Here is a 12,683-nt window from a genome sequence, read left to right as displayed (position 1 = left end):
GGAAATAAGTAACTGAATGGAACTCCTTAATTTCAGAAACTACCTTAGGCACAAACTCAGAATTTAGGGGCAAGAAGTCCCAACTGTTATGGAAGATGGTATAAGATTTTTTTTACAAGACAGCATAGAGTTCTAAGATGTTTTTCCAGAGGAGGTAACTGGGTTTCAGATGAAACAGGCAAGGGTATATCAGTAGACATGGTCTACCTGGACTACAAGAAAACTGGTGGATTTGGGAAGTGGAACAAGACTATGAAACTGGACACCAGCATAGCTCCATGGTAAGATACAGAGGTTATAGTGAAAGGAACAATGTCAGGAATTAGGAAAATGAATATTACAGCAGTCTAGTTGGATCTAGTACCAGTCTGTGTATGTCTCAAACACACTTGATGGAAAATAGAACAGGGCCATGCTTTTCACTTGATGACTTAAAAGACAGGTGCAGCAGTGAAGACTGGAGGAAAATCTAGGGAAGGATTTGAAAAGGATGAATAAGTGGACAGAAAAGTAGCAGTTGACATACAATGCAAACAAATGACAAGTACTGCACTTAGGCCACAACCACAATGATGTGAACCATCAGCTGGGAGAATGGAACCAATGGCAACAGAGCAGGAAAAGATCTGGGGGATGATACCTGTACCGGACCACCAGGAGCAGAATGGCAGGGCAGTAGCAGCAGCAAAAATAGTAATGCGGGGTATCGTCAGGAGAAAGAATCCAAAAGAAAAGTGACAATGTTTTCACTGTACAGGGCCCTAGTCAAACCACACCTTGAGTACTGCATGCAGTTCTGGAAATAATGTGGGAAAAAGGACATCAGACTGCAGGAAAGAGTCTAGAGGAAAGTCAGTAGATGGGAAGGAATATGACCACAAGCTGGAGCAGCAATACCTTGAGACGAAAAAAGATGGGTGGGGGATCTGGGGGAACATGATGTTGGCATATAAGATCATATCAGGTGGATGCAAAGGAGCCACTCTAAAAGGAAGAGAAGACGGAGAAGGAAGGGGAGTGGACATACTCTGCAGGAATTTACTTCCATCTGGATCTTTCAACTTACTCCTTCACAGTAAGGGTTGTAGACTCAAGGAATGAACTACTGGAATGGATGGTGGAGGCAGAATCCATGGAAGCATTCAGGACAGCATTTGACAGGTGGAGTAAAAGAAAGGAAAAAAAGTAGGGATGGGTGGCAGACAATATTAAACGCAGCTTAAAGGCAGACAAGATAGGTGAATTTTCTCCTGCAATAAAGCAAACACAGTGCAATGTCTGGAATAACTAGATGGATAAGGATTTGACTATGAAAAAGATGACTTGGGTTTAATCAGTGGTCCAAGAACCAGTGAAGCTGGTGAGGAGAGGAAGAAGTAGGAGGCAATATTTACTTATCTCTTTTTTGGGTGGAGGGGGGTACACATGCTGGGATGAATAATCCATTACATAATCAACAGATGAGACCAAGGATCACATGGATTTGAAAACTGCAATGGGGAAAGATCATCTGAAAATTATGTCACTTGTGGAAATGGACAACATATCCTCAATGAGGCACACTAGATGTCAAATCATAGAGCACAACCAAGAATGTGCAGTAGTAAGGCAGGGTTCAGAATGAATACTTTGATCCCCACTGATGAAGGCATCACTCTGTGAGCTCAGCTCTTGCTACAAGAGAGGCTTTGGGCTTCCACTTTTGAGGGGGAAACTGAGCTACTCAGAACATCAGGCAAAGAAATAAATATTTTGATAGTTAAGGGGAAGCAGAGGAAAAAAAAACACAACTGATGTCAAAAACAGAACATTACAATAAACCAAATACATACGGAGAGACAAAGAAACAGGTTTAAAAGGAAGCACTATAAACTTTTCCACTGGCAAAGTTAAAATCCACAAAAGACGGAGTATAAATTCACCCAGTCAGGTATAACCTGTTTTTCTGGGAGTCAGGGTGTCACTTCAACAGTGACAATCTAGAGCCAATGTTCACAACACCAGGTGGCTAGACCTGACGTGATTGTTTTTCTGAACCACACACAAGCATGCACACCCTCACACCCCATGACAAATCCACCTACTGTATGTCTTTGGAATGTGGGAGCACAGCACTAAGAGAAAACCCCACGAACACAGGGAGGACATGCAGACTCCACACAGAAGGCACCCAACTGAGAACTGAACCACAGAACCTCTTTCTTTTTGGTTCATCCTTCTTGATTTTGAGTGAATCTTGGGAACTAGGGGTGGTGAAGGAATGCATACAGAAATGTCCACTTCCAGGAAAAAAGACAAGTCCATTTTCAAAGTCTCTGGGCAGAGAAAATCAACTAAACTTCCTCTTGATGAATGGCAAGAGAGGAACTGTGAAGTTCAGAGAACAGCAATGTTGTGTCCATATAGATACAAGATCCCACTGAATTTTCCTCAAACAGAGTTTTAGCTCACAGGAATCATTAGAATAATGGAGGAAATAAACCCCAGGACTCTCAAGATCTCTATTGCTGAGGTCATGTCCAGAGGAAGAAGACACTGGAAGTCTTCTTTTAGGAACATCATTTTATCCTGAGGAAGAAAGGCAGTCACTGACATAGAACTGAGCATGCATTCCAGAAACACCAAAGCCTGGAAGGGAACTAGATTGGATTTTTTGATGTTTAAGGTGAACCCAGACAGTGAAGGAGGATTTTTTTACAGCTGAGATCCAAAAGGAACGTTTCACTCATAGGGCCTTTAAGGATCAAAGTCATCTAAGCAAGGGAAAAATCCACATTCTCTGTTGCCAGTAGAAAGCAACAACTACAGCTACCTTGTGAAAACTCTTGGGACAGTAGAAAGCCAAAATGGCATAGCAAAGAAATGACAATGATATTCCGAAGCAGGGAACCTTAAAAATGTCCTGTGATCATGATGGAAAAGGAAATGAAGGAATGCATCTTTTATATCCAGGGTTACCAAGAATGCTTGAGGCAGAATCATGGAGAGAAAAGACTGCAGGGCAAGCATTTTGAAGTCTGGAACTCAGAAACAAGTTGAGAAGGGACAAATCAAAATTGATTCTCCATTCTCCACTCTTTCCTGGGAAGCATAAAAAGCTCTGAATAGAACACGAAGCCCATCTGATGAGGAGGGAATAATTCTACAACACCCTGAAGAAGTGACTCCTGCAGAATTGTGTGTGTGAGTGTGGGGGGGGGGGGGTTAAATGGAGCTGTAGGAATGTCTGATCTGAGTGGAAGAGAAAGCCATGGCATTCTGTATCCACTATGAATTATTGAAAGAACCAAATTGTCTTTGGTGATTGATTAACAACATGGAAAGGATTAGGGAAAAACGTCTTTGAGAGACAAGTTAGGGGTACACTGAGGTGGAAAACAGGGTGGGAGGCAGAGGCGGACAGTCACAAGCAGGCTGCTTTGCCAGGAAAGGAGGGTTTAGACCTCTTGAACTAAAACCTATGTACTTACCTTAATGACAGATCCATGTTGTCCTCTTCATTCTTTCTCAACTGATGGGTCTTTGGATCTGACACTGGTCGCTTTTCAGAGATTTCAAAACAAACGCAAAAGGGAGATCCAATGTTGTCTCTTCCATCTGCTCTCAGCTGAAGGGTCTTCAGATCAGATTGGATTCGAAACTGGCCTCTCTTCAGACTTTTGGATCCAAGGTTTAAACACCTCCCCTTACCCATAATCCCCTCCATCACTGACATACCTCAGACTGAGTTTGCCTGCTTAACAGAAAAAAGCATCCATACAAACAAACAAAATTTTTTATACACACACACACATACATGTTTGTGTATATATATATATATATATATAAAAAAAAATATATATATATATATATAGGTCCCCTACACATGGTCGACATTTCATAATGTCGAAGACTATATGGCTGAGACCATATGATCGACATTTGAAATGCCGACCATGGGGAACCGGCATCTCTGTACAGTGCGGAATGGAAAGACTTCCATTTCCTCAGTGTAGTGCGATCTCGGAGTTGGTATATTTAAGTTACGGGGGGTGTGGGGAGTCCCCTGCTAGCAGTTAAAAAGTAAGTTCATGTTGTGTGTTTTATTTTTTTTTTCATGTTCGAAATTTCAGGAGTCGAGCATATGGCCTTGGCCATATGGGTTTCGGCTTTCTGAAATTTCAAACATGTATAGTAGACCCATATATATATATATATATATATATATATATATATATATATATATATAAAATAGCTAAAAGGCCAAAGAAAATATGCGCCCAAAAACACATCTGATAATCATCATGTGGGAGACAAGGCCTACATCTCTTAGTAGGTATGCCAAGTAATTTCCTCAGAAGATGTATTGGTTCATTTTCAAATCAACTGATAATGCAAATAAAATCAACAAACTATGCCAGATTTGAGTTTCACAAAAAAGTTTTATTTCAGTCTTAGGATGTGCAATCCAAGAATCATACCTAGGAAAGATGATTTGCAAATAACTGTTCACCCAATAGATGTCATATATGATATAAAACAAAAAAAAAATCATCCACACATCCTGATTTTCTCATCTACACATAAAGTGTAAAACAGAACAGAGAACCGAACAAAGATTACCTGTATCTGGGTTCCAGACCATATTTCCTCTGCCATTTCCATTGTACCCTATAATGGTTTTCAGTACTAGACTGTCTTCATCAAGTACAGAGGCTGAGATTTCCTAAATGAGAAACCAGAACAAAATAAATAAATAAAACCAATTCAGAAAGATTTTCAAATACAATATGAAATGAAAGTGCCTCTGTGATATTGCAGGTTTCTGGGAAATTCAAATCACTCAGCCAAGAAACAGGCATTAAGAAAACAAAAGGAGCTCTGGGTATAAAGATGGACAGGATATCAAACTGACACTCCTTGTAAAGAAATATTCAGCTCCAAAGGCAAAGAAGGATAAATCTGTGGCTGTCCACAATGGCATCTCTGGTTTGATTAGTGGTCAGTGTGCCACAGGACCTTGAAGTAGCTGATGCCCTCCCCATCATGGGACTCTGCACTGTCCATTCACCACCCTGTCTCTCTACAGAAGTCAGGGATGCCAGCAAAGACATGCAACATCTACAGTTTACACTTGCCCATTAAATGGTCTTAAAACTAAGCTTGTTATCTGGTAACATAAAACTACTGATGCAACCTGACACTGTATGTCAAAAATGATTGGGAAGAAAAGATACCTCCCAGAGTTATGCAAAAGATGAAGCAACATCCCACCACCCACTGCCTAAAAGAGGACAACCATGGATAGGACAAGTCTGTAAATGAAATCATGGCATGATGAGGACAGAAGCAAAACAATGTGAGTGCCAGAGAGAATACACAAAACAATATAAGTACTACAAATGGAATGATACAAAAATATTTTGTTATTGGAAAGGTATTGGAGCTACTCACCATAACAATGGATTTTCATGAGGGAAACTTATAGCAGCTCCAAGTAAAAGGATGTATGCCACTTTAGGCACTTTTTGCATCAGTCTTTTAAATTATCTCTTAACAACAGTTACAACATAAAATGTATTTCTTATTATATATATATATATATATATATATATATATATATATATATATATATATATATATATATATTAGTTTTTCAACTCTCCCCTGAAACTAACTTGCTCTCTCTCTCGGGAAACCAGTATAAGACATGAATAACTCCTGTCTACTGTGATACTGTATAACAAAGGCTCTCAGTATCATCTGTATTCCTAGAAAAAAGTAGATATCCTGAAAATTAGAAGCATCAGTAATTCAACGGGTCTACTACAGGTGCTCCTGTGCTGATAGCTCGCAGTATACCTGTTCACTGCTCAAAAAAGCAAGTAATTGACCTCTCACTAGCCCAATGTCTTGCACTTGACCCTACTTACTACATTCCCCTACCAAAACCTTAACTCTAACACTGTAACTTCCACCCATTTCCCTACCCAGTTCATCCCTCCCTTACCCTAAAACTCCAGTTCCCTTCCTAACCTTAAATTCCCTGATCTTTCCCTAAACCTAAAACTTCAACCCCATCCCTAAACCTAAATTTCCCAATTGCTCACTAAGCCTTTAACTCCCTTCCTGCACCCTAAAACTTCAACCCCTTCCATAACCCTAACACTCCCTTTTCCACTCCCTAAACTTAAAACAGGTCCATCAGTTGGCTTGGAAGATTAAAGATCTGTTAATGAGCTATTTCCTGTGGTCCAATGGTGCAAGGTTGGACTCCCATAGCTTCCATTGTCTAACTCTGTGCCTCAGAGAAAGTCAGTTAACCATACATTACTCCCAGGCTGAGTCTGAAAAAGGTCCATGGAGATTAGTGCTCTACCCCAGAAACCAAATACAAATAAATAAAACTCCCTTCCCACACCCTAAAATCCACCTCCCGCTCCCTAATCCTAAACTCCCTTCCCACCTCCTTCTCATGGTTACTTGTCGAAAGTCATATTTGAGTTCAACCACATGCAGCAGCCTACTCGAGCTACAAAGCATTTTGAGTCAGTGGCTTCAAGACATTTTTTGAGCATTTGGGAATCCAGCTCCTGTAGTGTTCCCCTAGCTCAGCAGATAGTGCACTTGCCTTTGATGCTGGAAGATCAGAAGGCTGTGGGGTCTCTTCCTACTCCAAGTGCTTGGATTAAGTTTCCAATACTGACACTGCAGAACAGCATAAGAGGGGTGCTGCACTCATGAGTGTGCCACCCATCGGATTAGATGCCAATGGAGGCCCCATTTGCCTGAGTTGTTGGTAGCCCAAGGTGGATGTAAAAGATCTCACAGCACCTGTCGGAAAAAAATCTGGGAAGTTCCCTAGTATCTTGGTTACATTTCCCCTAGTTAGTAAGAATACCACCTTGGGCCTCTTCCCTGAAAAGAGAAAACTGGTCTGTTTGGACTATCAGTAAAGCATAAATCTGAGTACAAATAAAAACAGAATGTAGGATGGAATTCAAATGATTTGCTGCAAGATCCACTCACACATCAAAAGTAATAGAGAGAATCACACATACCATTTATTACATGTTTCAAGGAGGTTCATGCAGCAGATCTAATTAAAACGACAATGTTCTAAACAATAGAATGTCTAAAAGAAGAGGGAAGGAGAATGTGTTGAAAATGGATGGCACAGAGAAATACTGCTCTATCCAAAAAATATTTTCTTCTAGAAAACATGCCCAATTTAAAATGTTCTGCTACAGTATGTACTAAAGACCAGACTGCAGTAATGTAGGTGTCAGACAAAGAATTTCTGAAGAAGGCAGCAGACAGCAGTATCTCTTCTTCAGTGTGATGTTTACAACCATTGTCAAAAATCCCCCTTATACTTGTGATAGTCCAGAATAACACTTTTACCCAGTTAGTCAGGCCTTTATTTAATATCTGTGTCCTGTCTACAACTGGACAACACGACAAAAGGGAAATCTTCACAGAGTGGTTTAGTCATATCTATGGAAAAAATGACAGTTATGGTCTTATTATAACAAAAGATAACATATCAAGGTTAGCAATCCATCCATCCATCCATTCATCCATCCATCCTCAATCCCTTTTTCCCATTTTACACACTGTTCATTAATAACAGTAGAACTATTGCCATCAAGTTATAGGCAGCCAGGTATCAGAATGTTTTCCAGGTTACTAGCCCCTCCCTTTACCCACAACGCTCTGTGTAAAAGAACCATTTCTCCAGATTCTCTGGTACCCCAGGCAGTGGATGATACATAACACAGACCTTTAGACAGAACAAGATGAGAGGGAAAGGAGGAAAGTAAGTACAAAAGATGGACCTGCTCATCCACATCTGTCATTATGTCAAGTACATAAAATTTCTACTTGGTATGAGGAGGTTCCACTTCTGTAAAAAGGAGGGAAGAGTGCAAATACCCTCTTTCTGGGATTTCTCATAAGAAAATACATCTAATTACCGTAGCCAAAGGAAGATCTAGAAATACACAGCAAATCCAGCTGATAGTGTTTTTAAAGGTGTTCAGTAAAACCCATATCTTTAATGTACAGCTGTCATCCAAGGCTTCATTTTGAAAAAGGTCTGAAAGACAGCACTGCTCCTGTACAATGTGCACTAGTATTAGAAGGCAAGTTTTTCTTTTTCCATAACAAAATTTGTTACAGTCTACTAACCACTTGGTCAGAGTACTCAGACAGTTTACAACCAAGGTTTTTTTTTTTTAACCACAGAAAGATACAAGCCAACTGGGGGGGGGGTCCTGATACAGTTTTGCTTGTCTACAAAATATATGAGTTGCCCGTGTACATCACTCAATGCGACATTTACCTCTACTGTAACAACTGAGAAGCTATGCAAGGAAAAAGGAGCTGTCTGTTTGAGGCTGGATTTAGGGATATACACAAGGGCACACTATCTTTGTGAAAGGCCACACATGGAAAATGAAATGATAAGCCCTGTAAATTCAACATTTCTCTTTCTGGTGACTGCTACAAGACAAAAAGTTTTTCAGAATAAATATTTTAACTAATCTGCAAAAGCTGGTTCAAATTGAGGAAGATTAAGCATTTCAAAGGAAAAATAAAGATCGCATGGAATTAGAAGTCACAGACACAGAAGTTAGAGATACAGAACCGGAGTCATGATGGAAATCAGAAATGGCAAAAAGATGTACCTTGACCGATGAATATTGACACCCATTACAAAAATCTGAAATAAATAATCAAAACTACCTTTATAGGAATGGCTAAAAGATCTAAGACCTCAGAGAAAGCACAAATGGAAAACTTTTATAAATGTTCCTAATATTGGGCTTTTGTGTACAAGTTAGACTCTAGACTAATTTAAAGTGAAAAGTTTGAACTCTGCCCATTAGTGGAACTGCAGTAACCACATGGTTAGAGATGGAGAATGGAGATGTGGACGGAACTTGCCGGGGGTGAGACAATAGGGTCCTGAAGGGCCACAGACAGAGAGGCTTCTCTAGAAGATACATCCTCAGCAAAGGGAAACAGACTTGTTGAGGCCAAACATATGGTAATAAGAATGGGTTTGGACCTGAGCTGTTGACTTTTTTTAATGAACCTCAGAATTAGAGGAAATGGAGAAAAAGCACACAAGAGTCCTAAGAACCAATTCTGGATGACAGCATGTTTGCAGCATTCCTCCAGAGGACTGAATGAGGAAGAAAATTGCTTCACCTGTCACTGGTTGGAGATGCAAAAATGTTCCAGGAAAGATTACTACAATGATGGAACATCTCTTATGTTACTGATGGACCAGACTACACAGAAGGTAACAGCTCAGCCTCTCCACAAAAGAGTTAACTTCCTCAAGAATGTAGTTTGCAATCAGAAAGTGGTTGGCTGATATAAGAATTTCCCAAACACTCACTAGTACTTGACAAAGAAGATAAGAGAGAAATTCCTCTTGCTTGTTGATACACTAATCCACTGGCATGCTGTTATTGTGGATGGTTACTGCATGCCCAGGTAGGAATCCTGAAAGATCTGAAGATATGCAAGGACTGCTTCATATTCAAAATAGTTATTTGCATGCTACCCCCTAAATGTGACCATACAACACTGACAGCTCTTCCAAAATATCTATTCCTGCTGGTGCAATGATAGAAAAAGTTCTTTATGCTGTCTGATGCATCACATTTAAATTTGCAAGTAGTCCTCCTACTTTTTGTCTCATGATTTTCAATGTATTTTCTATTATTTTCCTAACCTTTTTGCAACTAGAGTACCCTTATAATTTGTCTCTAATTAATAAATTAATCAATTGATTAGTCCAATTGTACTTACAGTTTCTCAAAGTAATTTGACAAGTACTAATAACACATTACTACTCTTGCAGGGAAAAAAATGAACATAAAAACTGCATTTAGAATGTATTTTATTTAGTTCCCTGTAAATGACATTTTTTGTGAAAATTCACATGTGCATATTTTTATACTTTCACATTTGATTACCAGGAAACTCTGAATGGGAACAAAGTCCATTTTCAGTGGAGTCCCGGGAAGAACTGCATTATGAATATTATATAGCTAAGTACATTAGATATGAGCAGTACAACTAATACAATATAAGCTGAGGTAGGAGTCCTGAAAGATTTGAAAACATGCAAGGACTGCCTCATATTCAAAATATTTCTCTGCATGTTGTTCTCTAAATGTGAACAAACACCACAGAATGTCTTCCTTGACAAAATCCACTGTACCTGGCAGTCACCAGATGGATACATATCAGAAGGGGCTTATGGTCAGGTTTAAAAGTATGTAACTGAAATATGAGATGAGCATTCCACACTTTTGAGATTCAGAAGTGAACAGAGTCAAGTGATCAGAAACTTGTAACCACTTAACTTGGGTTTTACTTAAGACTTTTCATACTAAAGCTTTAGATGGGTACCATGGGAACAGATGCTACAATGGGCTCCAAAACCCTGACAGAAGGTAGGACTGTCTCTCTTTGGAAATCAAAAATCTGCTCAACAACTGACTGAACAGAAGTGATCCTGTTCATTGGGAAATGAGCCTAGGAATATATTCTGTCCAGGAAGTAACCTATGAGATGAGCCAATGGGATGGTTCCAAATGAGATTTTGCAATGTTCTTTGCCATTCTTAAAAACTGAGATAGCATGGACAGGGAGTCCTGAAATAGAAGTGCTCCAAAATAGTAATGAATGGTTCTTAATTGAAAGTGAAGCTACTCCTTGGACTCCTTAACCTTCATGATGTGGAGGTAAATGTCTTGAAAGTCCAAACAATACATCCAATCTCACAGAGTGGAAGGATGTCCTGTGCTGTCACTAGCCAACTGTTCTAGGGTACTCGAGTTGAGATTGGACCCGAGGTCCTTTCTTTCTTGGAAAACCAAAAGTACCTGAATAGATAATATAATCCTTTCTAGTTTTGTGGTACCGGCTGGATGGCTTTTTCTTTCTTTTTTTTTTTTTAATAATATTTTATTAGGAACAGTACTGAATTATACATCTTGTTAAAAATAATTTAAATTTTTTTAATACATTAGATAAAAAAAGCAAGAAATAATTATATAATAACAGGAACAACAAATTATTTACACAGATGTTCACTCAGCATTAAACAAGTCATTACAATTGTAAATAAACTTATATCTTACCATTAGATTATTGGTTTAGTTATAAAGCATGTATATTCTTCCAATAATTGTAGATTTAGCTCTAATTGTCAACATTTCAAGATCAGACACCTCTTTGAGAAGATCTTTAAAATTTTGGAAAGATGGAATTTGAGATGATTTCCAATTTTTTGTGATTTCTTTCCTGGCAATGGATAAAGCAGACCACAAAACTGAATACTTGCTTGGTGTTACGCAATTTGGAATTGGAGTGTTAAATAAGACTAATGATTTGTTGATTGAAAAATTATCTGTAAATATTGCTTGTAAAAACCTGTTGATGTCTTGCCAAAATTCCTTTAAAAGAGGATATTCATAAAATATATGCATCCAGTCAACATTTATATCCTTTTTACATCTCCAACATAGTATATTTTCTTTTATCTTACTTATATTGTATGGTGTGAGAAATTATCTATTTAAAAATCTCCAAGTAAAGATGTTCCATTTAGAAGAAGATGTGGTTTGACTAGCTGATTGGAGAATATTCAATTTATCTTTATCTGAAGGATAGGAATTAACAGTGATGAAGGATTTCCAATAATTGTCTGTATGTTTATCCAAGTCAAATGTTAATATTCTGATCGAGACCAGAACACAGAGATGTAATGGGATCCTATCTCACCTACATTCATGACAGATGGGTTCGGAGCCGATCCATCGGCTCCGACTCGGCAACTAATACACTAGCACGAAGTCTCTCATTGGCTGGGCTACTCCTTATCCCAGGATGCACTACACCTGCTTCCCCAGATCTCGTTTGCCGCTTTACAAGCTGGACGTGGTCTCGACTTGGCTGGAGCTAAGTGGTTCTTTTTACCTTTATTGGTCTTTGACCTTGGGGTTTTTTGTCATATATTAACCAAACAGCTGTTTTAACAGCTATTCCTTGTTATTCTTACTATTTGCTACTTTTGAGTGTTTGAGTGTCTTCTGGTACTTTATTTTTTTCAGTCGGGCAAGGCCCGTTTAAGTTAGAGGGCCTTTGCCCTACCTTGTGCTATTTAACTTTATTACCTTTTGTGGTTAATTGTTTTCGGGCCAAGCCCGTTTAAATTAGAGGGCTTTGGGCCGTTGCATTTGCTTGTCTGTTTGTTTGTGAGGAAAAATCTTTTTCTTAAGTACTCGCGCCAGTGTGTCTCGCGCTTGTCAGTTGGCGCTTTTTTGTGATAGTGCTTACTAATTGTGGTACAGTCTTACTTGTTTGGGGCCTGTACTATGTCCAAGGAACACAAGTCAGGTTTTAAAAAATGCACTCGGTGCAGTTATAAAATGTCCATCACAGACAGTCATTCAGTCTGTGTTTATTGTTTGGGGCCGAAACATCTACAAGAGACTTGTAGCGTATGTCATGCTTTCTCTGCTAGAGTTCTTCAAGAACGCAAGAACAAGTTGATTTTGAAAGGGCTTATAAAACCTTCATTTGAGGAAGCCTTAAATCCTCCTGTTGCTTCCAAAAAGATCGTCGGCACCGACAAGTCCGTCGGAGCAGACTTCTAAAAAGACTAAATTGACCTCTTC

The 12,683-nt window shown here is 39.1% G+C and overlaps 1 protein-coding gene across 1 annotated transcript in view; it reads right to left on the bottom strand.

Annotated features, from left to right (window-relative positions):
• WDR90 (WD repeat domain 90) overlaps nucleotides 1-12,683 on the bottom strand; it is a 1,773,335-nt gene that overhangs the window by 181,587 nt on the left and 1,579,065 nt on the right. The window contains exon 30 of the mRNA XM_044079383.1: nucleotides 4,603-4,705. Within this exon, the coding sequence (XP_043935318.1) occupies nucleotides 4,603-4,705 (103 nt within the window). The remainder of the gene's footprint in view (nucleotides 1-4,602; nucleotides 4,706-12,683) is intronic.

The sequence above is a fragment of the Protopterus annectens genome, chromosome 8.part0, assembly GCF_019279795.1.
Source record: "Protopterus annectens isolate FY-2018-M chromosome 8.part0, PAN1.0, whole genome shotgun sequence".
Lineage (NCBI taxonomy): Eukaryota > Metazoa > Chordata > Ceratodontiformes > Protopteridae > Protopterus > Protopterus annectens.
This window is presented reverse-complemented; position numbering and strand designations above follow the sequence as displayed.